This window comes from Protomyctophum parallelum (assembly GCF_964188405.1).
Source record: "Protomyctophum parallelum genome assembly, chromosome: 5".
Taxonomy (NCBI): domain Eukaryota; kingdom Metazoa; phylum Chordata; class Actinopteri; order Myctophiformes; family Myctophidae; genus Protomyctophum; species Protomyctophum parallelum.
In genome coordinates, this window is record NC_139702.1 from 51,845,446 (window position 1) to 51,872,150 (window position 26,705).

General features: G+C 45.5%; 3 protein-coding genes across 3 annotated transcripts; 1 reads left to right on the forward strand and 2 right to left on the reverse strand.

Moving 5' to 3' along the window:
* Window positions 1–251: 251 nt before the first annotated feature.
* On the forward strand, window positions 252–1,860 carry LOC310858422 (regulator of G-protein signaling 5; the record flags this gene model as incomplete). Its single annotated transcript, XM_083764529.1, has 5 exons — window positions 252–299; window positions 401–489; window positions 607–659; window positions 1,060–1,223; window positions 1,454–1,860. 5 exons carry the CDS (start codon window positions 252–254, stop codon window positions 1,622–1,624), a joined length of 525 nt encoding a protein of 174 aa, XP_083620655.1. The 3' UTR covers window positions 1,625–1,860.
* A 1,561-nt stretch (window positions 1,861–3,421) lies between these two features.
* On the reverse strand, window positions 3,422–6,697 carry cUnh19orf53 (chromosome Un C19orf53 homolog). The gene is made up of 3 exons (XM_083765186.1): window positions 6,569–6,697; window positions 4,359–4,414; window positions 3,422–4,253 (listed from the first exon to the last, which is right to left on the reverse strand). The coding sequence occupies exons 1-3, from the start codon at window positions 6,654–6,656 to the stop codon at window positions 4,107–4,109; spliced, it is 291 nt and encodes a 96-aa protein (XP_083621312.1). The 5' UTR covers window positions 6,657–6,697; the 3' UTR covers window positions 3,422–4,106.
* Window positions 6,698–12,959: 6,262 nt separating this feature from the next.
* mri1 (methylthioribose-1-phosphate isomerase 1) lies at window positions 12,960–25,990 on the reverse strand. The gene is made up of 6 exons (XM_083764573.1): window positions 25,661–25,990; window positions 24,206–24,429; window positions 17,098–17,267; window positions 15,791–15,967; window positions 15,452–15,676; window positions 12,960–14,748 (listed from the first exon to the last, which is right to left on the reverse strand). The coding sequence occupies exons 1-6, from the start codon at window positions 25,790–25,792 to the stop codon at window positions 14,615–14,617; spliced, it is 1,062 nt and encodes a 353-aa protein (XP_083620699.1). The 5' UTR covers window positions 25,793–25,990; the 3' UTR covers window positions 12,960–14,614.
* Window positions 25,991–26,705: the final 715 nt, after the last annotated feature.

A 26,705-nucleotide genomic window follows, 5' to 3' on the forward strand; every position in this document is an offset into this window, starting at 1 on the left:
ATTGTTTGTTTCAATTGTTTTGCCACCTGTTAACAGATCTAGCACAGAGGTCTCGGTGCATTGCGCCCAACCAAGCACGTAGGCCTAAACATTTAACTAACTCATCTCATCTACTGGTAGATTGACATACCAGATAAACGTGCATATATAATATATAGTCTGGGAGGTTGGTTGGCAGAAGAACAACTGCTTGTTACAACAGTGTTTCTTCATTTCCTTCTGTTGTGACTTTCACAGTTCTCAAAACAACAATGTGCAAGGGTTTGGCTTCTCTGCCTTCTTCATGCCTAGAGAAGTGTGTATGGAACATCATATTATGGGTTTTTGTAGGTTTTTAAAGTTTTAAACAATTAACTGTTTCTCGATTATCTATGTTAATTGTGATTTTATGATGTTTTTTGCGGGGATGCGAGTGAAGTTAAGTCACCTTGCTGAAAAACAGGAGTGGACACATCACAGACACCAATGGATTCACCACAGACACCACAAGTAAGCTTGCTGGAAGATCCATTTTTGACACCGATTTAAACTATATATTCTTTTGGCTGTGTAGCTGCCATCTGGCTATAACATATTCTCACTGCTATATGGCTCTTTTTCTGTCAGGTCTCAGGAAGACAAAGTCCTTCAGGATCTTGAATCTCTTTTAAACAATGAGGGTAAGAACATTTCTCTTTGAAAATAGCTTCCCTTTTTATTTGTAGGCTCATTCCCGCCTGTATTAGTGATACTATAGTGGTGCTATTGCTATTTCATTTTCTCTTTTTTTTGCATGGTTGGTATTAGTGAAAGTCAAACCTGCCAACAAGGGCCTATGTTGCTCAGTCTGACAATTCAGCAAAAGCAGTAGATCAAAGTTGTCATCTTAATAAAATTGACGACACAATTGACTCATTATCTCCACACTGTTTGATTGAATAGTTCATTAGACAGAAATGTACAAACAGCAAAAAACTTTGCGGTCTTGTTTAAAATTTAGGCGTGCAATCAATTCATAGACATTATTTTGTTCTTGTGTTGGTCTTCCCTGCTTGCCCCATCCCTCCACCTCCGGTCTAGGTGGTCTACAGGTATTCCGTGGTTTCCTACGCTCAGAGTTCAGTGAGGAGAACCTGGAATTCTGGCTGGCATGCGAGGACTACAGGGTTTCCCCCTCACATCTGCAGAGGGCCAAGGCCAGCAGCATTTACAGCCAGTTCATCAACCCTGATGCCCCACAGGAGGTTGGTGTTGAAATGAGGGTGTGGAAACGCTGTGTAGCGTTCCAGCAGCTATAGGAGGATCTTGACCAAGTATTGGTCTCCTGCATACTGTAGTGGGGCAACTTGCTATCGTAATAATGTAGCTTTCATCAATAATGTATACATAGCTTGTGCAAGAACTTAGTTGTAGCAATCCAGATAATCAGTAGACTTTACTACTGTTAAAGTTTAAACATAGTGATTGTTCTCAGGTGAACTTGGACGCAGAGTCCCGCGAGACTCTGCTAGGTATGATGGATTCTCTGGCAGTGGACACCTTCAACGATGCACAGCATAGGATCTACACTTTAATGGCCAAAGACTCCTTCCCTCGTTTCCAACGCTCCTCTCACTGCATGGAAGCAACCAAGGCCTTATTATAACTTCCAAGAAATATCAACATAACCATTTATTATCATAGATATGCATTTATAAGTGCTTATGAAAGTGTATTATATTGACATTTTGATTGTGCTTTATAATCTGTGTATCAAGTAGATTGTATGTATTGTTATATATATGGTAGAATTGTTCTTGGGCAATGTAAACAGACAAACAGTATTGCATGCTCTAAAGTTGTCTGGGAAAAAAAAGACACTATAGTATTCTACAATTTACAATTACAAATTTGATCCAGAGCAACTTACAAAGTGCAAGATCAGAGAATAAGTGGCATGAACCTAGCCTCGATACCCAGGCTTTCATTTCGTCTGCGCGAAAGATGAAAGCCTGGAAAAAGCCGTGGGCTGAACCAGTCTAAAAGTGGGAGTCAACCCTTCCGGGTGGGCGTCGCTCTAAATGATGTGACGTAGCGCTGCACTAGGGGGGAGAGGAGGGGCCGGGGGTGACGGACAGATCGATGAGATCCAATCAGGGTGCGCGCATTTCTGAGGCGCGACCCGCCCCTCTAGACCAGAAATGTCTCTGCTTAGGTCAGGCTAGCATGAACCAAACTGTGTCAATTGTCAAGTGCAAATAAAATAATTGGACTGCTACAAATGATTATAGACCTACTGGTATCCGGAAGGCTGACCTGAAAGCACGCTCACCCCCATTTGTTCTGTGGACCAGTGGTTCTTGTATTCTTGCATTTGTTTTGAGGGTAAGGTCAGAAATACGCTTAGGTTTAGGCATAGTTTTACTAGGCTATATTGGCAGTTTTACTGAGGATATGTTTAGGAATAAGGTTAGGTTTAGGCATAGTTTACTTGGGTTACCTTCAGGAATAACATGTGAATACAGCCGGATTTGCCCTAGGGCAACTGTTTTGGGGGCGAGCCTCCGTCATTGACATCAGTGACACAAAAATACCATTATCACCCGTCATAATAGCTGATAAGACATACTGAAACAGTGAGTATGTGGAAAATGTTCATACTGGGCCCATTGCATGGTCCTGATGACGGTTCTATGCACTGAAACAGTCAAATGGGGTGCAATGAGTTTTCAGACTACTGCAAAAAAGAAAATAAATCGGTAGTCGAGGGAGAAGAGTATAGGGCCCTGCCGCCCTATATTGCGTGTCGCCTTTCCCCTTATGACAACGCTTTTTTTAACTTTGTAAAGTGGCTATTTGAACTATTTAAAAATGATTTTCAATATAGTAAAAGATTCCTAAAATGTTTAGGCATAGGCATGTTGGCCAGCGTGTCATAATGAAAGGAGGGACAGACATTCTGCGTTAGCTGTGCAGGAAGGATTGCAGTCAACGCTCAAAATTTGGAAGCAGAGGGGTGCCATGCCTTTAATTGCCTTGTAGGTCGTCCGCTTGCGTTTTAAAATCGGATACAGGCAAACAGAAGCCAACAAATGGAACGCAAATGGGAGAAGTCGTGAAGATTTTGGAGGTCATCTAATTCAGAAAGTGTTCACAGAAAAGTTTAACAATATTAATGTGGTTATTCTAATTACAATTTAATTATAAAGCTTTGAACTTCATAACTTGTAATATTTAAAACTTATAAAATAAATACCTCATTAAAAGGGATGTATTGGCTTAAACTTAATTTATAATTTTTGGTACAGAAATTCATAGTGAAAATAACTGATATTGTCTATTGATCGCAAAAGATCATGAGAGTGTAAACACAAAGTTGATATAAAAGGAGGATTAACCGGAAATAATAGTTATGCAGGCTACACATACCTGCAAACACAAAATAAAAAACACAAACTCCATATTAATTTCACTTTTGTATTTGGTCATTTTCTGTACATGGTTTTCATACAAAAAAATACAAATGTTGATAGAATGCCACCAAAGTGAAACTAAGCTCTTCCGAGGTGGTCACTGAGGTGCACTCCTGCAAGGTGAAAGCAACAACCAGTCCATAAGATTTGAGATGCCACGTGGTGCCCTCTGGTGAAGTGGAATCATCTCACAGTCCAAGGCTACACTTAATTGAAAGAAAGACAAAGCCTGTCGCTGTCCATCAATGAACTTAAAAGGACCAGAACTTCCAGAAGCCCTATACTCATTTTTGTTTTGTAGTTTGTTTTCCGGTCCAGGTTCAAAACCACATGGGCTAGAGTTAGGCTCATCTTACAGTACATTGATGTAAGTAACGCAGCAGCCAATAAAATTAATAATGGTGGGTATGATACATTTAGATGTGCCAGTGTGCAAGCATTGACAATCAAAATTCCTCTTTGTAATGTTTGACAATGAAGGGAAATTTTACATCATCTTGTCCCTAACAAACATTAAATGCCATTAACAATAAAGATAATTTAATGTTTGTTTTACATCACCTAATCAACATGAGTTAAGACTTTAATATATTAGCGCCCCTCACTTCACATGGGTGTGATTTTTTAATACCATTCTACTTATGTCTGCTAGGTGAGCAGTCTGTGTATCTAATCTTATTTGGAGCTGGTAGCTGGACGGGGGCCTCCAGGGGGGCCCGTTTTTTCTGGGCCTTTGAGTACACTGAGGCGCTTATGGAGGCTGGAGCTGGACTTCTGAATGATCTCGTGCTCAATGTTTTTCCTGATCGCTACTTCCAGGACCTTGAAGGAAGAACAGAGGTGGACATGTTAATGAGGAGTCATCCAGTCTGATTAACATTAGTTCTCAAACCTTTCTGACTGAATCACTTTGCCTCACTATCTTACCTTCTTCAGTTTCTGTGACTGGATCACTTGTGTCTTTTTAGGTGCAATTTTCCTCCCTGTTGAGTAGAAGCACAAATTGGATCAGTCGTGTGATATATTATCCGTGGACACAAACCTTAGGAGAATGCTGACAAATGGACATCAGCAGGTGGGTCCTGTGAGTTACATACCGGCCGGCGCAGTCTATGGTTACTTATGGCCCCTACACACTGTACGAGTTTTAAAGTTGTCGGCGAGTCATCAGATCGTTATGTATTTCACACTACAGGAGTCTTTTTGAGTGGTGCAACCACTCCAAGGAACAGAAATGTCCGTGTTGTTCACCTATGTATGACTATGTGACGTTCACCTATCTATGTGACGTTCACCTATGTATGAGCACGAGTATGACTATATACCACTCAGTTCACCACTCAGTTCACACGGGTGTGATTTTTTAAATTCCAATTAATTTTGACTCACGCACGTGTAGGATGCCGTGATACAAGCGTTGGACCGACACAGACACCCCTCTCTCTGATCCGTCATCCGTGCATGCCACACACACAGGAATAGCCAGGCTACACGACGAAATGTTTTGACAGGCAGCATGTAGCCTACGTGGACTGGCAGCATGTATCCTACAGGGTGGCACTCGGTGTGTTCGATATAGGTACGCTGACCGCCCTGCCAATACAGACTAATAGGCGAGTGCGCTCCCGGTGCGCAACTGTGGATTTCCCAAACGAACCCCGTTTGAAAAAAGTAGCCGGGGCGCTCGGACAAAAATGCTTTTTATTAAACAACGCGGGATGCAGCAATTCTAATCGCTGGCGCTGCTACTAACTAACACCCGTGCGCCAAATTGTGAGTACTTTATATTTTAAATCTGAATGTTTATATATACGGAAATCTTGTAAATGCAGCGAGCGCCAAAAACAGGGCTAAGTTTCTGCATGACTGTCATGATAAATTGATAATCATCATGGCAGTCATGTTTCAGGGCTAACCCAGGGGGTTCCGAGAGGGGCTAGGCTAGGGGGTGTTTAGCCCTGGTCCAAGGCTTACAGCGAGCCTCTCTCTGACGCCTTGTGGAAGTACCTTCCACAGCCCTCTGGTCATATTTCCACTCCCGTGCGCTGTTTTTCTAATACCAGCAAATAAACATAAGGACGCAACCACTCGCCGAAACAAAGCCTGCTAGACCTTGGTAAAAGTCTATTCTCGAACCTGGGAAGCGTCTCAGGTCCCCAGTTTCTCTCTAAAATGCACTTTGTGCCATTTTAATAACGCAATGTACCCTGAATTTAACTGACTAACGCTATCCTACACTCGCGAACCGCCAGTAATGTGATCCTGGCGGTTCGCGAGTGTAGGATAGCGTTACCGTCCTTAAATTCAGGGTACATTGCGTTATTAGAATGGCACAAAGTGCATTTTAGAGAGAAACTGGGGACCTGAGACGCTTCCCAGGTTCGAGAATAGACTTTTACCAAGGTCTAGCAGGCTTTGTTTCGGTGAGTAGTTTCGTCGTTTTGTTTATTTGCTGGTATTAGAAAAACAGCGCACGGGAGTGGAAATATGACCAGAGGGCTGTGGAAGGTACTTCCACAAGGCGTCAGAGAGAGGCTCGCTGTAAGCCTTGGACCAGGGCTAGGGGGTGTTGTGGGGATCTATGACACTGCTGACAGAGATCTATGACGAGTTGTTGCTTTGCGGCGAGACCAAAGCGAGTCGCTACTCTCCTACTCTACACTCTGGGTCACATTTGCCAATTATGAAAATTGCTCAACATATGCAAGTTAGCATCTGGCAGTTTCTAAATGCTGTAATACTCAACATTTCTAACATAAAACCTGGTGTATTCAACTGAACATGTCCGGGTTCACAATGGGGCTCTATGGGCTGGCAAGTATACTAACTTGGACTGCTTAAAATTAAAGAAAACGTTTAATGAGTTAGCAGTAAGCACGTTTCGGTCAAAGACCTACCACACGTTCTTAAACATTTCCTTTATTGCGCTGCAAGTGAAGACAGTGTACGGTGTTATTATTTTAGTTACCACTTACAAAAAAGCAAATTAAAGCAACTCGACAATGAGCCGTAATGCTACGAGTACTACCCAGGGTATTACTCTGGGTACCGATGCTACGACCACACACGTAATACTATTTATTACTGTTGTCTTAATGGGAAGGTTTCTTTTTTTAATCAGTCATTTAATACATTACCTCCTTTCCTGGGTCCCTTCGCTTTGTTTTGTGTGGGGTTCTTTGATGCCCCAGGCTGCGATTTGAACTTCTGTTTACCTTGCGCCATGTTTATTTGGAATTTGGAAATGTGCGTGCATGAATGCCTGGGGTGACCTTTGTTCCTTTGACCCGGATACAGATCGTCCTCATCTAAACGCTCTCTGTAACGTTGGGGCCACCATCAGGACAGAAATAGGAACTGATTCGGTAATTTTGAGATAAAGTCAGGTAAAATAAGTAGGAAATGGTGGAACTGGTAAAATAAAGAGAATAGTCGACAGATAATGTTAAGGTTTTGGTTTGAATGCCTCTTAGATCGAAGGTTGGAGTCTGACAGGTTAGTCAGGTCTTTGACTAATTAAGGATTTGAACCAAGTCGTGAAGTTAAGGAGGTAGATTTAGAATTGAGTTACCTTTGCAAGTTTATTCTGGCTGAGTGTAGCCTTATAAAGGGAGAATGACGTAATGGTTAGTTCGACGTTACGTCATCCTTAACAGATAAAGGGGACACGTAAGTTGTAACACTATTACAATTCTGACTGAATCAATCCACCTTCGGAGAAATAAAGACAATTTGGATCACAGTGGCTTTATTCCCTCTTTATTGTACTGTGAAAGAGAAATCTCTTGATTCATGACTGCACTTTACAGCATTATATTCATATACATGTATATAAAAACATCCAGTTTTGAACTATCTCCACGTTACAAAACTAAACCAGATTAAATGATTATCAAGAAGAACATACTTGCACTTAAAGAGGCCCTCTGAACAACACTCCTTCCAAGGTCACAGTAATCAATGGCTAGAACACAAGCAGGTGGGTTGGGTCAGATGTGGGTAGAAAGTGACAACGAGCACCAATCATTTTGGCGTCTCATTATTAGCCATTTATTGTAGGCTACCTTTTAAGGGGAAGTTGGCAGAACACCATTAGTAATAATGTAATTAATTACACTTACACCAAAGCCTAATGGGCAATACAATTGTTTAAAAATAATGTGTTGTGAAACTTGTGATTGTGACTTGTGTTAAGTTTGTGTGAATCTAAACTACTTTGGCAAATCCATCTCTTTAGGTTTGGTAGCCCCTCTCGGAACCCTCCGTAAAGTTTGTTTACTTTACATATGGTCCCTTTGCATCTATTCCACGCGAAATGGTATACAGACCCTCGGAAAAGGCTGTGCTGCGGCTTTTTGGTGGTGGTGAGATGTTTCAAAAGAAGCATATATCGGCTATAGGAGACAATGGAAACGTCAGAGAATTTTCATTTGGCGCAGAAGCCGTTAAGTATTTTTACTTAACTTTGTTTGACCGTTTTGGCTGCTCTGAAATTCCCATGTTCCGCATCCAAAGACACAACAGCATTATAAACATCCTGCATGCACGCGGTCAGCCAATCAGAGGCAGTAACTAGGACGTGGAGCTAGCCAGTCGCTGACGTTTCCATTGTCTCCTATAGCCGATATATACTTCTTTTGAAACATCTCACCACCACCAAAAGGCCGCAGCACAGCCTTTTCTGAGGGTATGTACGTCTGTATACCATTTCGCGTGGAATAGATGCAAAGGGACCCTATGAAAAAACAATGTACAGTATAAGGACTTGTTTCATGTCTTAAACATGCTAAGCTTTACTGATATGTAATGTCGCCCATCATATCATATTTGAGACTAACCCGGACCAGATTTAAATTACTTTCTCGCTCATACTGTATGCCAGCTGGTGCATCTTTTCCTCATCAGAGATAGAGTGCGCTCTGAATAGAGAACGAGGACGCTCAATTGTGTTTATCTATGTAAAGCGCCTTGCTATATAAATGCACCATTTACATGCATCATTGTCTCCACCATTCCAAAGGCATGGGGAGAGTATGCACTCCGTGTGTCTGTCTGTGGACAGCAAATCTCTGGCACCATTGGCTTGATTGCAGCCAAACTCTGTGCACACACTCCCTAGGCATAGGGGCTTCGTACACACATATCAGACGAACATGCTCTGTGCTGTCCGTGTTTCATGGACACCTCAATGCTTTTCCAATGGAAGTCACGTGGTTTGGGGCAATCAAACACAAGTGTTTGGTCAAACCACGTGACTTCCATTGGAAAAGCATTGGGACGGCCATGAAACACAGGCAGAGCACAGCACAGTTGTTCTTTATGTGTGTACGAAGCCCCTGGATGCCAGAGCTGGACGTCTGCCCCAACTTTTACACATGGGCCTGTTATAGCGCCACCAGGAGGCAGGTTTTTGCAAAACACACACACACACACACACACACACACACACACACACACACACACACACACACACACTAGTCTATAGTCATCAAGTCATGTGATCAATATGGATCTGTCCGGTATATTTCATATTCCCCCCTAACTGGCTAACATTGGCTTCCAAAGTTTGCATGATTGGCCCGACAGATCCACTTCCCGAGTGCCCAGGACAGCTAAAGGGATGCAACGTGCTGTGCAGGGCTCGAGGAAGACTATTGAATGTGATTGAAAGAGGAAAGGTGGATCTAAGTAAGCCTGGTGTTGGATGAAGCAGACAGATTATGTTAGATATAGCCTTTGAGCCATACTGTGTAAATGCTCAAGTTGGTGGACTCTCCTGGCATTACAAAAGAGTAGTGTCAGACCCGTCTACACATCCACTCATTCAGCTTGGGAAAATGTCCTGTCGGCCACGCACAAGGTATGGATATACCAAATGTGCAGCACTTGGACCAGTTTCACCCAGCTGATGGCTGCTCATGTGCACAGGAATGAGAGCCAAAGTGATAACATCATAATGGCAGACGGGAACAGCAACAACATCCAAAGCAGAGTGCTGCAAGGAGACGGTAAGACGTCATTGTTCTGACATCCCGTTAGTCTGACCGATTACTAACACTATACCAAACCCTAACCTCAGTCTTAACCGGCCACGTAGGTCGCTAACCATAACCTCAGTCTTAACCAGCCACGTAGGTTGCTAATCCTAACCTCAGTCTTAACTGGCCATTTAGGTCGGACTAATGGGAGGTCGGATTTATGGGCAATCCCCATTAACCCATTCTGGGCGGGCACCCATTTTCGTGTTAGCATCATGTTATGCTTTAGCTATTTAAAAATAGCAGATCTACAAGCTCATAGCGCGCCACCGAGTGGTGCGCTACGAGCTTGTAGGTCTGCTATTTTTGAAAAATCGAAGAACGACTGACATTTTTAGAATCTGATCTCAGGTCAGAATGGGTTCATCAGACCAGTGTGTGTCCAGCGGAAACCTCGTATGAATCTGATCTCAGGTCAGAATGGGTTAAGGTGATGCCCTTGACTCCTTCCTTTTCATAATAGTACTGGATAACTGGACTACATCAGGATACAAAAAGGGTAAGCATACCACCTGTGTACTCAACTTAACCCATTCTGACCGGGCACCCATTTTGGTGTTGGCATCATGTTATGCTTTAGCTATTTAAAAATAGCAGATCTACAAGCTCATATCGCGCCACCGAGTGGCGCGATACGAGCTTGTAGGTCTGCTATTTTTGAAAAATCGAAGAGCGACTGACATTTCTAGAATCTGATCTCAGGTCAGAATGGGTTAATCAGACCAGTGTGTGTCCAGTGGAAACCTCGTGTGAATCTGATCTCAGGTCAGAATGGGTTAATAACTAGTAACCCCACAGACTTCAAATTTGACACACGCGTTCCACACCACCACGTGGAGTGCAGTGACCGGTCAGACACACGGTTGTCCAGAACCGCCACAAAAGGCTTTTGTCAGGCTCTGCCAATGGACCCAAGGAGCCAAAGTTCCCTCACCTGTAATTGAGCCAATGAATTGATTGCCATGGCAACCCCACACCTGCCATTTGATTACTTAACCAGTCCACTTTTCACAGTCAGTTTGCACACACAGGCAGACAGAGAGAGATCTCCATATATGGGCACAAAAAGGGACAGGCAGTTAAAACGGGTGCTATGAAAATGGGTATTGCATACTAGGTTCCCAACTTTTATCGTTCCCAAGTAGGCCGGTGGCCGACGGGCACATGTAAGGTAGTAAGGTTAATTTTAGGCAGCTCGATTACATTTTACAATTCAGGAATGTCCACCAAACCTCATTCAAGGTATAATATAAATATAAATATAAATAATAATAATAATAATAGAGTAGTGAATGAGTGATTTTGGACACAGCCCATGATTCTATAATCAGTATATAGTATAGTATGCTCATATCTTTGAAGTCTGTGTGGGCAGATGGAGAGGTAGTGTGTATGGTTGAGGAGGCCTCCCCAGTGTGTCGTACTAAACAGCTTAATCACTATGATCACAATGAAATAAAAGAAAACAGATCACAGTCCAATAGTTATCGTCATGACTTTAGAAAAAGAAAAAAAAAGTACCTCTTTAGAGAGAAATAATTTGTACGTCTGATGGCAAACAGTTGCTACATACTTCCCCTGGTTCTCTTAAATTTCTTAGAAATAATATTTAAAAAATAAACTACATACAAACTCAAACAACACACAAGTGTATTCTACCCTTGTGTGTGATTTAACAGCATCGTTGTGAAAGTAGGGTGATGAGTAACAGGACAGTCTTGAGAGAAAGGAGATTTTAGGTCAAGGGCAGAAGAGGTGAGGAAAATGAAATGATTCTCTTTTACCGCAATTCAAATATATGGGACAGACAATGACATTTAACATATTTTAATTCTAGAATTCAAAGATTCTTCTTCCTTTTTTTACATCAAGCTTCTATCTAGTGTTTTCTGGACCCCGCAGTGGTCCTGAGAGTGGCTTAGAACATCACAAAATACATGGAATATTAATACAGGTTTTTGATGCCGATGCCCCTTTGAACAGTCAAAACCCACAAGGGGAGGATGTGTAGTTATTAAGAGAGGTGTGGTAAAATGGTACTGGTGGGTAGGCTAAAAAGGACTGTAGTCTCTCCTGTTCGTGTGTTGTTCCGACTACAACACCACAATTTGCTAGCTGAAGTCCATGTTGTGAGCTTCATTAGTGCTGTTCTTGCTGGTTATGTAAGGCAGTGAGCAGTGCAGGCCTTGGACATTCAGTACAGCGAGTAAGCATGTACAGACATTTGGATATGTATGCAGAAAGCCGCAGAAACTGTTAAAAGGATCACCAGGTCAGGTCACATCACCTCAAGACCCATACCAGATGAGCTACTCTCTGGACCCTGTTCAGTTCTCTTCATGAACACGGTCTCTGATTTCATATACTGTTGGGCTTATGGTCAATCTCCGATAACATGACAAATGAGTCTGATGCCTGGGCAACACATATATGGATCTTTTTCAAAACGCATGTTTTTATATCACCGTTAACAACTTTAAAACGTATTGTTGCATCAACTGCACCACGTCACCAGCGAGCCTGCTGCGTCCAATAATAAATAATATAGCAGCTTACTAGTCCAGTCCACGGTGGCCGCCAGTCGCCAGATGATGCGTGCATAGCCCTGTGAAACTATTCGTGTGTAAAGTTTGTCTGACAGCTGCACTACGCATGCCACATGGAGGTGAAAATCATGCATTTCCTCACCTATTGTGACATCCCCTACGACATGTTCATTGCGGATAGAAGGATAGGCTATAGACATGCTCTCCGTGTCAGTCATGGTCATGGAGAGAGGTGTGAATGCAATCGCATCAAATAGCGTGGTGGATGAGAAGAAAGTATATAGTGGTTCATGTCGTTGCAAAGCGCACCGTGCACATTTCTCTCCCGTTTAGGTAATAAAGGGCACACCCTTGGATGCATTCCGTTCACTGTGCCCACTGCCTGCCGACCATGTGCCCACTGCCTGCCGACCATGTGCGCACTGCCTGCCGACCATGTGCGCGTGTGAACGCTGTTCCCGAATATGTCCTTTATTAGCCTACATTATAACGTGACATTTATTTATACACCTCGAAAATAGCCACTCTACAAGCTCACAACTGGTCTATCATTGGGTGTATGAATCAGAATCATATTTTTAAATTATATGGAGAGAAGTCAAGTGTCGGGATTTGGAGATTTACATACATAGCGTGACATGCTGACAGACAATGCAAGAAACATGTTCCACTTCCACTCATAATTTACCGTAATTTCCGGACTATAAGCTGCGGCTTTTTACCCATGATTTGAACCCTGCGGCTTATACAACGGTGCGGCTAATCTATGGATATTTACAGCTAACGCAGAGCCATCTCAGGCTCTGAGCTAACGTAGCTGCGGCTTATAGTCCGGTGCGGCTTATAGTCCGGTGCGGCTTGTATATGGGATTTTCCCTAAATTTGGCTGGTGCGGCTTATATTCAGGTGCGGCTTATAGTCCGGAAATTACGGTAGATGTATTTGGTAAGTGTAAATATAAAATCAAATATAATATCACCTACGATTGAAACCTGCTACTACAGTGATTCTCTCCTGTGTTCAATGCATGTGTGTGTGGACATATCTTTGTCGTATGAGCAGGGATTGTTTTTTAAACAGAGGACGAAAATATCCGTTTTGAAAAAGATCCATTTACTTGTAGCCCAGGCCTGAGAGACTTAACAATCAACTTAACAGTGACCGTTTAGCTATAGCATGGCATCACCGCTGCTGTATCAAAAATATCCAGAAATCAATCAGTATTACCATCTTTCTGACAGATGGTAATTATGCCATGAAGCATTTCCAGATACAGTCACAGAGCGATCTACTAGCAGACTGTTCAGAATGGAAATAATCCCACCAGTCGAAATACCTATGAATCTTATTACAGAAATACAATATAGTAGATAAAAATTGACATTTCAGAAGCTGTCATTGATGAAAATAACACCAATTACCTATTTTAGGTTGTGTGTTTAGTTTAGTAGTGTTGGACATTTATATGGAATGGAAAAATATGATATGGAACACCAAGATACAAATGTCAGGGAAATATCGCCACATTTCATGATAGGCTTCAGCTGACAAAGGTGGACTGATCAATAAATTGTCCCACATTTTTTTTATGAAGTATTAAATTGTGGGAATGAAATGCAATTCATTTTATGGTTATAATTCCGGCTGACCAAGCTAACCATCTTTTTTATAAAAGTTTTACAGAAAAGAAATTTTAAACAAATGTTAATGTAACATTTTCTTTTTTAATTCAATGGATTAAACATTTTGGTTAGAATTATGCTACCGTTAAGTATTTATGGGTTAGTTTTGTACATATGTACACACACTAGCATTTAGGGTTATATATATTTACAAGTAGGTAGCAGCACTTATTTCTCCCTTTAAGCACCATGACTGAATCATGACTTCGAATGTTTAATTTACATTCCATCATATGATGTGTCGGGCACCAAAAGTAGCAGATCTACAAGCTCATGCAGGTCTGGCCATAACTCTATTGACACTTTTGTAAGAAATAATCCCGTCTGTAGCCGTTTGCCGGCGTTTCATGTCATTATAAATTGGGAATGTGTCAAGCTGAGCACTATGCATCATTGCAGAAGACATTGAAAGAAAGCATGAGATAATGAGACAGAATGAGCATTGCCTTTGTATGTGATGAGAGCGGAAGAGACCATAGAAAAAAGAAGGGAAGAGGAGGAAAGGACAAATAGTGTACGTGTGTCTCTGCTTGAGTCCCTGCAGTGTGCATCTCTGTGTGTGTGTGTGTGTGTGTGTGTGTGTGTGTGTAAGACTGTCAAATGTGATTTGTACAGTATATGTGCGCAACTGATATCTGTGCATGGACATGTAACAATGACTCACCAATGTAGTAAAGTAGCAATACTACGGCAGTGGTTCTTAAAGTGGGGTGTCCAGGGACCCTCTGGGTTCCAACCAAGGATCCGTACGGGACCATGGGGTCCTTGAAATTATAAAGATTGAGAACCACTGTAACATGATTTCCGTCACCGCCATGTCTTTGTGTGTGAGCTCTGTGAGGGACTATGAGTGGGGGACGTTTGATCACTTTAAGGTGCAGTAGCGCACATGGACCTGCAGGGGAGGCTGAGTGGAACTAGAGAGCGGTGAGGCGGCCAGTGAGTGCTGCCTGAAGCTCGGATGGCAGGAAGACTCCTAACTCTGTGATGATTCCTCCTGTGATTAGCTGATGGGGGGTCACATCAAATGCTGGGTTCCACACCTCAATACCTGCAGAGCAGAAGCATTAGAGAATGACTCGCATCGCTTATCTCACACACTAACACATGCACACACACAGGGCCTGTGGTCTCATTAAACCAGTGTGCTTTAATTACAGTGACGTCACAGAGCACCTCTTTGTCTAATTGGAGATCACACGACACGGCTCAATCAGCTCTGAGTTCTGTTCCGGGTAGTTGGCATCTCTTTTCACATAGCTCTAATTTCATATAACTTTTTGTTTTGAACTTTTAAGGTTTCATTTTATGCATACAGTGGTCTCTGCTTTAGTGGACAGAAAAGTTGACGCAGTTGATGCGCATGCGCTAGCATGAAGAATGACACGTCGGGTTCAGCATTGGTGAACTATCACCTGGCAGTGATAGGCACGGGACAGATGCATCCCGTGTTCACTCCACTGGGCGGGTTTTTCCACTTTTTTGTTTTATTCAGTGATCCAGCACTCCAAATGCAAGGCAGACGATCCAGAACACATAACACATGCACTTGCATTTCAATAAATGAAAACATGCTTATTTGTGGTGAATGGCCTGAATACTGTGCACCGTTTACCCCGATCTGAATAGCTTATGTGTGCATAATACATTTTAAAAAACCTATAGTCGAACCTTTTTTTAGACTGTTGGCCCTTTTGACACCATGACATAAAAATTACACAAACTCACTACTAATGCACGACGCTATTATATACCTGGAGCAGCAATGGGGATTCCATTGATGCTGGTGAGCTCCTCAGCGGGGCGCACTTCAATGACAATATCCCTGCCACTCTCCAGACTCAAGTCACAGGACGTGCTGGGTGCTGCCACATAGAAGGGAATCCCATGGTGCTTGGCAGTGATGGCCAACTGGTATGTGCCCACCTTGTTGGCTGTGTCACCATTGGCAACAACCCTGTCAGCCCCCACCACTACAGCTGAGAGGAAAAGAAAAGCACAGGTTGGTTGAAGAAGAGAGATGTACTGTACATGTGAGAATGGTGTAAAAAAAATGAAAAATTAAGTTGAAGAGAATAGAGGAATCGACATACCTGTGATGCCCTTCTCTCTCATGGTTAGGGCGGCCATGCTGTCTGTAATGAGTGTAGCTGGGAATCCTTCAGCCACAGCCTCGTAAGCCGTCAGTCTGGCGCCTTGGTTGTACGGCCTGGTCTCTGTACAGTATACACGCTTCAGCCTACCAATCGCATGTAGGCTACGCACCACACCTGTAACACAACCAGTCCTGGTTACTGTTCAATTGCATTAATTAAAGGGGGAAAAAACAGTAACAGTCTCCAGCAAAAAAGCCAATGTTGGGACTCATGTCTTCATCAAGACAAAGAACTAATCAGTGTCTCAACAATCTCTATCTCACTCACACTGTATATTACATTGTGTATACACAACCCACAGGTGTTTGCACACGCAAACACCGATTCATTGTAATTCTAAAATAGGTCAGTATTAAAGTCAAAGGAATACTTTAAAATATAAATATATATTATTTTCCCTTAAAGGACAACTTTAGTTTTTTTCAACCAAGGTTCATGTTTTAGGTTGTTATTAGAGAAAGTAAAAGATGAGTGTTAAAGTTTTTTCATTTGCTGCTTTGTTTCGTTTTCGTTTTTGAATGTGTCAGTTTGACACATTCAGTAGATCTCGGGATCTTTTGTGGCCAGATGTAATTTCTTGGGGTCTAGTAGGACTATAGTAAATAATAATTAAAAAAAATCTATAAAATGGTGTAAAAAAGTACGGTACACATTTTACCCCATGCTCGAATGCCCCCGCCCCCTGTCAAAAACAGCTCCCTAAAACGAAAGAAAGCAGCAAATGAAAAAGGTTTAACACTCAATCTTTTACTTTCTCTAATAATAACATGAACCTTGGTTGAAAAAAAAACTAAAGTTGTCCTTTAAGTTATTCACCCTGTGAGGAATTGAATCATTTATCATTTAGGGTTTTCTCGCATTCCTTTACAATGAATTAAGAATAATATGAAAATACTTAAAGTTTAATAGCAAATCTAAACTCACAGTATAATCCAAGTGGTGGATATTTTTCATGCTTATGTTTGACATCACTGCTAATGTTTGTTCATGACGAAGCCTACAGGTGAAATACTGTAAATATGTAATTTTTATTTAACCAGAGGTTGACATATTCGAAAGTAGGCCTATAGTGTTAATAATTGCGGTTTATTTCTTTTCTTCTAGAAACATGCCTACACAAACTTTATGTAGAAGTAAAACTGTGGAACATGGAATGAATCACAGACCATCATTCAATAGTTTAAACAGGTGATATTTCGCATGAACATGTGCATACATGCACTCCAACACTCATGCAGCCTTACCCAATGCAGTCCCGTATCCGGCGGTAGCGAGCGAGCCAGTGTTGCAGTGCGTAAGGATGGTAACAGAATCCCTGGGGACACCAGACAGGATGTGCTGGGCACCATAGTTACCAATTTTCTTGTTGTCATTGACATCACGTTCCAGCATATCTTCGATCCAAGAAATTACACTGTGGGAAGAAGTTTTGTGTGTCACTGTGGACTTATGGGTAAGTGATGTATTTTGGTTAAAAGTTAAAGCACTATATTCTGATAGTATGCATTGCTATATAGAGCGTTTGTTCAGTAACAAGGAATCTCCCTGTCTCTCCGGCTCTTTGATAACAGAAAACACATTTTCATTTCTTTGCGACATCACTTCCAATTCTACTTGTTTAATCTTGTATTCTGCCCCGAGTTATCTATCCTGATTGGATACATTATTGGTATCCTGAAAATGCATTTTATGTTTTAAAGAGCTGAGCTAGAGAGACCCCTGTTACTGCCCACACACTTGCATCCATGCGATGTATTTTCCTTCTAACAATGTATATTATCAGAATATTGAGCTATTTAACACTTAGTTTAAACTAAGTGTTAAATAGCTCAATATTCTGATAATATATATATATTCAAAGAAAAGCACTTATCCTACCTTAAGTATACAACATCAGTCATCAACTTGCATCTATTTACTTACAGCATGGCTAGTTAGTAGTTACTCGTTTCTCTATATTCATAAACATGTGTTCTTTTAAGTTGTGTTCGCGAAATATTTCGCTCTATGGGAGGTTTTCATTCCAAAACCGAGGTGCAGAACTTCATATTAATGAACTCCTCACAGGACATACATATGTCCTGTGGGTTTAAGAGCGGTGACGTTATACGCCCAAAGCCTCAGGGTTATAAGGCCTGTGTCCGCGTCACCGCGCCACTCGTTTTCCTTCTGCCAAGGGGTACGCAAGAACTTTCTAGCCAGCTTTGTTTGGGGTGATTTACGTCTCGTAAATCGGGCAAGAGACAGGCCTCGAGCTCCGTGAGACTCTCCGACATATCTGGTTGGTTGAACTTGTTCTCATTGTTTAGTCAAGGGGCCGCCTACGCACAGAGGCTTTACTTTTAGCTTCCAGCTAACTCTAGCTAACCCTGTTAGCTTAGAACGGGCCGCCAACACCCGCTCTTTTAGGCTAGTTGTTTTCGCCGGGCAAGCCAACGCCAAGCACCTAAACGCTAGCCTCATTCGACGACAAGATGTCTAAATGTTCGTCGAAGACCAGGAATGTACCCGAGGGTCCACCCAGCACCTCTGAGGAACGCCGTCTCCGCCGGGGACACTTGGGGTTGCCTCAGAAGAGATGTGCCATAGGAGCTTGCGGCAACACGATGTCCGGACAAGACGAGCATATGGTATGTCTCTATTGTCTCGGGCTCGCTCACGCTCGTAATGCTATCACCGGGGAAGGCCCCGTCTGTATCCCCTGCGACAACATGGTGGACCTGAGCATCAAGAAGTCCCGTCTCCACCGAGTGAGACAGTACTTCGAGAGGTTAGAGTACGACAAGCCCGCCTTGGACCCGCCACCCTCGGCGCAGTTCTACGGAGGGCCTCCACGCGCTACACCGAGGGCTAGAGTCGACTGGCCGCCGCTAGCACGTAGCACCCCGGCGCCACGTGCTAGCATAGCTACCCAGGAGAGACCTGTCCCGGCTCCGCGCACTCACGCTCCGGCTACAGCTACCGTCACCTCCTCCCAGGCCTCAGCAGTCAGGGCCGCCAACACCCACGACTACGAGGCTTGTGGAGCGAGGCCCAAAACGACGACCCAGCCCCACCAGCCAGCTGGGCGGGATAAACTCCCTCCAACAGGGCCACCACCGCCCAAGAAGGATTTTCCCCCCGCTTCGGTGGCCAGGCCACGCCAGCAGCTCATCAGGGCCACCGTGGAGCCCCCTCCTAGGCGCGCAGCACCCGCTGTCGCGTCTAGCTGACCGCCTGGACCCTTCCCCACGGGGCTACGAGGAGGGAGAACTCCCTTCCTACCAGGTGCCCTATGACGAGGACTTCGTTATCGGCGACGAAGCCAGCTATGCGGACTACGAGTACTACAACAACGACGAGGATGACGACGACATGCCCCGCTGCCCCCTCTACGAGGACAACGACGGGGACATGCAGGTCGAACAGCAGCAGGACCGCAACGAAATGCTTATAGATGAGTCCTCCATCTTGGGCATTTACAAGACGGCGGTTCTACGCTGCGAGCACGAATGACCCGAATCCTCAGTCAAGAGAATCCAGTGGGAAGGTATGAACGAAGAGCGACGTCCTCCCCCCCCCACCTAAGAAGCAGAAACTCCCCCAGGGCAAGGGTTTCTTCGACACCATTACTATGGCATGGAGAGACCCCCTGACGGAGGTAGAATGCACCACCCGCAGCACCAGAGGCGTCATGGAGATGGTGGACATGAACGCCATGGGCCTGGAGGGCATGCTGCCAATGGACAAGGCCGTGGCGGCCTACCTGGCCAACCCATCGGTCCCACGCGTCGTCCCTCTAAGTAGGGACCCTGTCTTCTCCTCCACAGCGGATAAAGAAGCCTCAAAGGTCAACAAATGGCTGCACGGCCACATGTGCTTTGTGGCCAAGGCTGTCAACGCTGGAGCTCTCCTACAGGGATCTGCAGAGAGGCTCCTGTCTGACATGGGGAACACGTCCACACCAGAGGACCTGGCTGAACTCCGCCGCCTCAACCACGAGTCTCTGCAGTGTGAGATAGCGGAGCACACAGGGAGGCCCTTGTATCCTCCGTCCTACAGGAGAGAATGAGATGGGTCAACCTAGCTCCCCTCTCAGACTCCGTCAAGAAAGACATGGTAAGAGCCCCCATCTCTCCTGAGAGCCTGTTCCACGGGGTCCTAGAGAAAATGTCCGTATCCATCCAACAGGCCGAGACCTCCAATAAAACAATGAAGGCTCTCGAACCTTTGGCTGCCCAGGCCTCTTCCAACCGGCCTAGCAAGGCTAAGGCGCCATGGAAGCCCAAGACGGACAACAAGGGACCACCCAGGAGCCAGGACCGTGGCGGGGACAGACCATCGCAGCGGGGACATCCCAAGACAAGAGACGACAACCGCCGCTCTCCCCCGCCCTACAAAAAGGACGCTCCCAGAGGACGTGGCTATGGGAAGTGTAAGTGATGTGCCCGGCCGGGTCCAGAGGGGGGTCAAGGCCGCACCCCCCCTTCCTCCTACAGTTCAGAGTTCAGCGCAGAGAGTAGTGGTCCCGGACCTCACTCTCGAACCGCAACCCAAGCATTTCAGAGGGGATGTACATGCAGATGCTGCCTCTGTACAAACCCCTCAAAAGAATGTTGTAATGTGCAATTCACATGCGTCTGTTTTAACTTCAATAAAGAAACAAAAAAACACAAAAAACAACCATGAAACGAACTCTGAAGGGCATAGGCCCATATGTGGGAGGCATAACCCGCTCTGTGACAGCCTTAGCTGTCGCAGGCCGGAGCCGTCACACCAATCTTTTTTCTCACACTCTAACAGAGTGGAACAGAAAGAAAGTGGCCATGCCTCTACGCGCCCAGGCCGCTAGAGAGCACCAGAGCCTCACGGACAGAATCTCCCCAGAGAACAGGGGGTTCTCTGTCACGTCACCTAGCTCAGTGGCAGATGCATGGGGCTTCCCCATGGGTCATGCGCACTATAGCAACAGGATACAGGCTCCAATTTGCCTCGAAACCGCCCACCTTCGAGAAGATTAGCCAGTCTCTCAACGGGTTTTATTCCCGCCATTTCCTGGTGAAAAAGAAGGGGGAGCGGGCTTCGCCCCATTCTAGATCTCAGAGCCCTGAATCGCTTTTTGAAGACATTCCGCTTCAAAATGCTGACACCGCCAGTCCTACTGCGCTCACTCCGCAAAGGGGACTGGTTCACGTCAATAGACCTACAGGACGCTTATTCTCACATTCCAATTTACCCCCCGCACAGAAAATTTCTGCGCTTCGGGTTCGAAGGGAGAGTATACGAATACAACGTCCTCCCCTTCGGAATGTCCTTGAGTCCGAGAGTCTTTGTGAAGTGTACAGCCGCAGCTATAGCTCCACTACGACAACAGGACATTCGTCTAGCAACATATATAGACGACTGGATCCTGTCAGCAGACTCGCCACAGGAGGTGCTGTTGCACACACACCAAGTGCTCAGCCACCTCCACTCTCTCAGGTTTCGAATCAACCAGGAGAAGAGCATGTTAACTCCGACAGTCTATAGACTTCATCGGTATAACACTAGACTCGATCTCTTTCACAGCTCGCCCGAGCCAAGAGAGAATAGAGGCGATAATACATTCCGCGACATCATTCAAGAGGGATCGTTCGATTCCTTTTCATGCATGCCTCCGGATGGCGGGGCTTATGGCCTCAGTGGTTCACATAATCCGCCTAGCCAGGCTGAATATGAGACCTTTTCAACGGTGGATGAATGCCTTACGCATACCTATGCACTGTCACCACCAGAGGGTAACAGTGACGTCACAATGCGTGCTGGCCCTGAAATGGTGGGCAGACAGACGGGCTCTCTCAGAGGGCGTCTCTATGGGCAGACCTCTGACCAGGAAAGTCGTCACCACAGACGCCAGCATGACTGGCTGGGGAGCCACACTGGAGGGCACTACAACCAGAGGGATGTGGACAGAACAACTACGGTCCTGCTACATCAACTATCTGGAGCTGATGGCGGTATTCCTCGCACTGAGGGATTTCGAACCGCGCATCCGAGGTTGTCACGTCCTGGTCAGGACGGACAACACTATGTGCTACATCAACAAGCAAGGGGGACTCAGGTCCCCTCGCTTACACTCACGATGTGGTGCGATGCTCGTCTACTATCCATCACAGCGTGTCACGTCCCGGGTGTTCTAAACACAGGGGCGGACCTGCTGTCCAGAGGACCCCTCCGCTACGCAGACTGGTCGTTACATCCCCAGGTAGCGAACCAGATCTGGGACAGGTTCGGGACACCCGAGGTGGACCTGTTTGCCTCAGAGCAGGACACGAAGTGTCCTCTCTTCTTCGCCATGGGAGGACCATCGACATTGGGGCTAGACGCTCTAGCACACCAATGGCCCAGGTCCCTCCTCTACGCCTTTCCCCCACTGAGTCTCATTCTTCCCACTCTGGACAGAGTGAGGACTCGGGGTCTGACGGTACTACTAGTAGCACCAGCCTGGGGCGTCTGGAGGACGGAGATAGCTCCCCTCCTCTACAGCCAACCATGGCAGCTCCCTCTACGAGCGGATCTTCTCACGCAAGCGGGGCGAGAGATCTTCCACCCTTGCCCCAAGGACCTAGACCTATGGGTCTGGCCCGTGAGAGGCTAATGCTGACTGAGGCCGGTCTCCCTCCGAATGTTGTCCCAACGATTCAAAAGGCCAGAGTCCAGTCAACAATGACCCGCTACGAAACAGCCTGGGGCGTGTTCGAGCAGTGGTGCTCAGAACGACCTAACCAGGTTATCCCATTCCAAGCTTCAGTAGTTGACGTCCTGACATTCCTGCAGGAGTTCCTAGACAGAGGTCTAGGCCTCTCCTCAGTGAAAACCCACTTAGCAGCCATCTCGGCCTGCCATGTGGGTGTTAACGACCAGACGGTATGGAGACATCCGCTGGTAAAACAGTTTGTGAAGGGCGTACGCAGGGAACACAGGGTCAACAGACCCCTGGTCCCCTCTTGTCTCTAGTCCTCAGGGCTCTAACCAATGAGCCCTTCGAGCCACTGCAGACGGCTGACCTAAAATGTCTTACTCTAAAGACAGCCCTCCTAGTCGCCCTGACGACCGCTAAGAGGGTCCGCGATCTACACGCACTTTCGACCACTCCAGAGTGCATGAGATTCGACGACAGGTCAACCAAGGTCACCATTAAAGCAAACCCAGCCTTCTTACCAAAGAACGCTTTCTCAGTTTGCGTACCGGTGGATCTACAGGCTTTCCACACTCCTCCCTTCGCTACTGAAGAGGACAGGAGGCTGAACTGCCTTTGTCCAGTAAGAGCGCTCCGCACTTACATGGACAGAACAGGCCCCTCAAGGATAGGTCATCAACTGTTCATATACTGGGGTGACAGAACCAGGGGAAAGCCTGTCACAAAGGTTACTATCTCAAACTGGATAGTGCAGGCCATTCACCTGGCCTACACCACTCAGGGAGTGGAGCCCCCGCTAACACTAAAGGCTCATTCCACAAGAGGCATGGCAGCATCCTGGGCACTCCACAAGGGTGTCTCAATCCAGGATGTCTGCACAGCGGCAAGCTGGTCCTCCTCCTTGACCTTCGCCTCATAATATAACCTAGATGTGGCAGTGCCCTCTTTAGCGCACTCGGTCTTGGGAGCTGCCGCACCATAAATGGACTCTGATCAAGTCCATCCCACAAGAGCTCTAGAGGAAATGAGGCAACGCCCCTCCTCCCTCTATAAAAACCCAGGCTGCCTGGGGCAGTCTCCGCCCTACCCCTCCGGGAAGACACTGACAGTCTAAGACTGTCACCTTTCCACCCTGTGGGACCGGGCTACAAACCTAAGGTTTATCCCCAGCCCTTATTTATCCTCAAGTCCTAGGACTCACTGGCTAGTTCAGGATACGGGAGTTCATAAGGTCCCATAGAGTGAAATATTTCGCGAACACAACTTAAAAAAACATGAAGGTTACTTTAGTAACCATGGTTCTTTAAGTAAGTGAGCGAAATATTTCGCTGAACACCCTTCTGTCTTGCTCTTGGCAGAAGGAAAAAGTGTTCGAGTGGCGCGGTGACGTGGACACAGGTCTTATAACCCTGAGGCTTTGGGCGTCTGACGTCACCGCTCTTAAACCCACAGGACATATTTATGTCCTGTGAGGAGTTCATTAATATGAAGTTCTGCACCTCGGTTTTGGAACGAAAACCTCCCATAGAGCGAAATATTTCGCTCACTTACATAAAGAACCATGGTTACTAAAGTAACCTTCATGTTTTTTTCTCCTCACCCTTTATGTTCCTGGCTGTGGAACATTTAAATTCTGAAGATTTTACTCCTTGTCTTTTCTTTTCATTCACCCATTCTTCTCTCTCTCTGCCTACCTCTCCCGGAGCTGTTCAGAGTTCTTCTCCATGCTTTCATTCTCTGCAAACTCCATCAGCTCGCGGGCAGCACGGCCCATGTTGACAGCAGTAGGCCGGGCTGAGGTCAGGTGGCACAGGGACTCTCTGATGAAGCTCACAGGGTCGTCACCGCCGGCACCTGCAGTCAGCTCCACTGCCAGGCTGAGACAGCCCACGATGGCAATGGCGGGAGCACCTCGCACCTAGAAAAGGGGGGAAGAGACAACTCGTCACTCATTGTCAGGTTGTCCTTTCCCACAGTGGTTTCATTCTATTTTAGTGTGGCTTTCTTCCTGGTTTTCACATCATGGATATTGGTGTGTCCGTGTGTGTGTGTGTTCATCCTTGCTTCCGAGATGTGAGATCTAGGAAGGAAGCACTGATGCAACAATGATGAACCAACAGTTGTCATACGTGGCTTGAGAACACCAGACACTGGCAGTGAAACAGACACATAGAGCAAAGAGAGGGCTATGATATCATCTCTGGTTGAGAATCATTTTTCTCTCCCATGAGGCATTATTATCATGACATCATCCTTTCTACTTACGGTACATTCCATCACTTCTGATACCATGCCAAATGTGTGTGGTGCTGTATATCTGATGTAACCCCAGGGGGAGCACATTTTTAAATGTTCTTTCCCAAAACGAAATAAGAATATTCCATTATCAAGAACACCTTTCTGTGAAAGGGGTACATCGCAGAGAGCGAGAGAAAGCGTGAACAGCAGAACCAAAGCGAACAAAAACCCTGGTAAAGATCATTAATTATTCATCAATCTCTCCCAGTGAACGAGGGACGATACATTACATGGGTGGATGGTTGTGTGCAGATACCCGGCTTGTCGTGCTTGAACATCATGATCATAATGCGAAAACTATAAATGAATAATCATGGGCTGAGCCGCGCCAGGTCATGTTTTTTGGGATGCCCATTAATTGGGCAATAGGAGCAGATACGGTTGGTTGAGGCAGAATCGAGAGTCGAGACCATTCAATTGCTTAAATATTCCATCCCGGGGCCTGAGAATCCACGCGCCGTTGGGCGAGAAGAAGACAGACACCCAAAATAGGGTGCCGCTGCCGCAGATGCATTCAAAACAAATACAGGCCGCCGGGACCCCTGGACGGTGCCCACTGCCCAGTGCCCATCAATAACGAGCCCGACCAGGCGGCCGAGGAATCCAGCGATAGGAACATGATATATGCGGCCAATAGGAGCACAAAAGATTGAGTTCTGTTGAGAATGTGTACCCACTAACTAGACAGTCTGGCAAATACACAGTTTATAAACAACGGCAACATACATAAAGACGCAAACGTTACATAGATCATCATCACATGCAGCGGAGGGGGTTCAAGAAAGACTCAAGAGTGTGAGAAGGGATAAAGGGGGAGGAGGAGAAAAGGATCTCATCTCCCAGCTCCTTACCTTCATGGACTTGATGGCCTCATATCCGTCCTGGACCGAGTGAACCTCTTCGAACACAGTCTGTTGCGGCAGCAGCAGCTGGTTGAGGATCTGCAGAGATCCGGCCCGGTAGCGGATCGCTTCGAGCGTCATGACCCGAACAAGGAGATGGTGGATGCGATGTGATTTGCACACACTCCCCCCACACACACTGACACACACACAAACACACACACACGTCGTCTCGACCACGGCCTGGTGGTTGTCAGCGGTAGAGAAAGGAAAGGGGAGGGTGGAACGGAACGGAGCGACAGGGGGTGTGGGTGGGGATGAATAAAAAGAGGGGAGAATGAACGCTATAGACCGATTCCGTACCGGTTTCATGGTCGCAGCCTACGTATTTCCTGTAGACGGACTCGACATAGCTGCGGGAGTAAAACCCTCACCAGGCGCACCTCTTCCACTACAGTGAACGGCAGAGTGACTGATGTTAGTTTGCCTCAAACTTTACTCCTTTACCTGCTTTTTTACTAACACTAACATTACAAAGATGCCCAGAACATCGAGATGAACCTGTGTAGTTTATGGCTGCTCCAACAGTAGTGGCAACATAAAAAAAAAAAAAAAACGGAATGTCTAATATCCACCGCTGTGGCGGAGACCAGAGCCATTGAGTAATGGTTGAGACAAAGCAGTGAAAGATACATAACGCAAGTCTTACCCAATACCAAATCTTTCTGTTTATTAACACAAGGCTGCTGTACTTTATACCTCATACTTTAAATGCTTAGTATGAGGTATAAAATACAGCAGCCTTGTGTTCATAAAACAGAAAGATTGGGTATTGGGTAAGACTGAAATTACGTATCTTTCGGGACCCTTCACTGCTTTGTCTCAACCATTACTCAATGGCTCTGGTCTCCGCCACCGAGGTGGATATTAGACATTCCGTTTTTTTTTGTTTTTTTTATGTTGCCACTACTGTTGGAGCAGCCATAAACTACACAGGTTCATCTCGATGTTCTGGGCATCTTTGTAATGTTAGTGTTAGTAAAAAAGCAGGTAA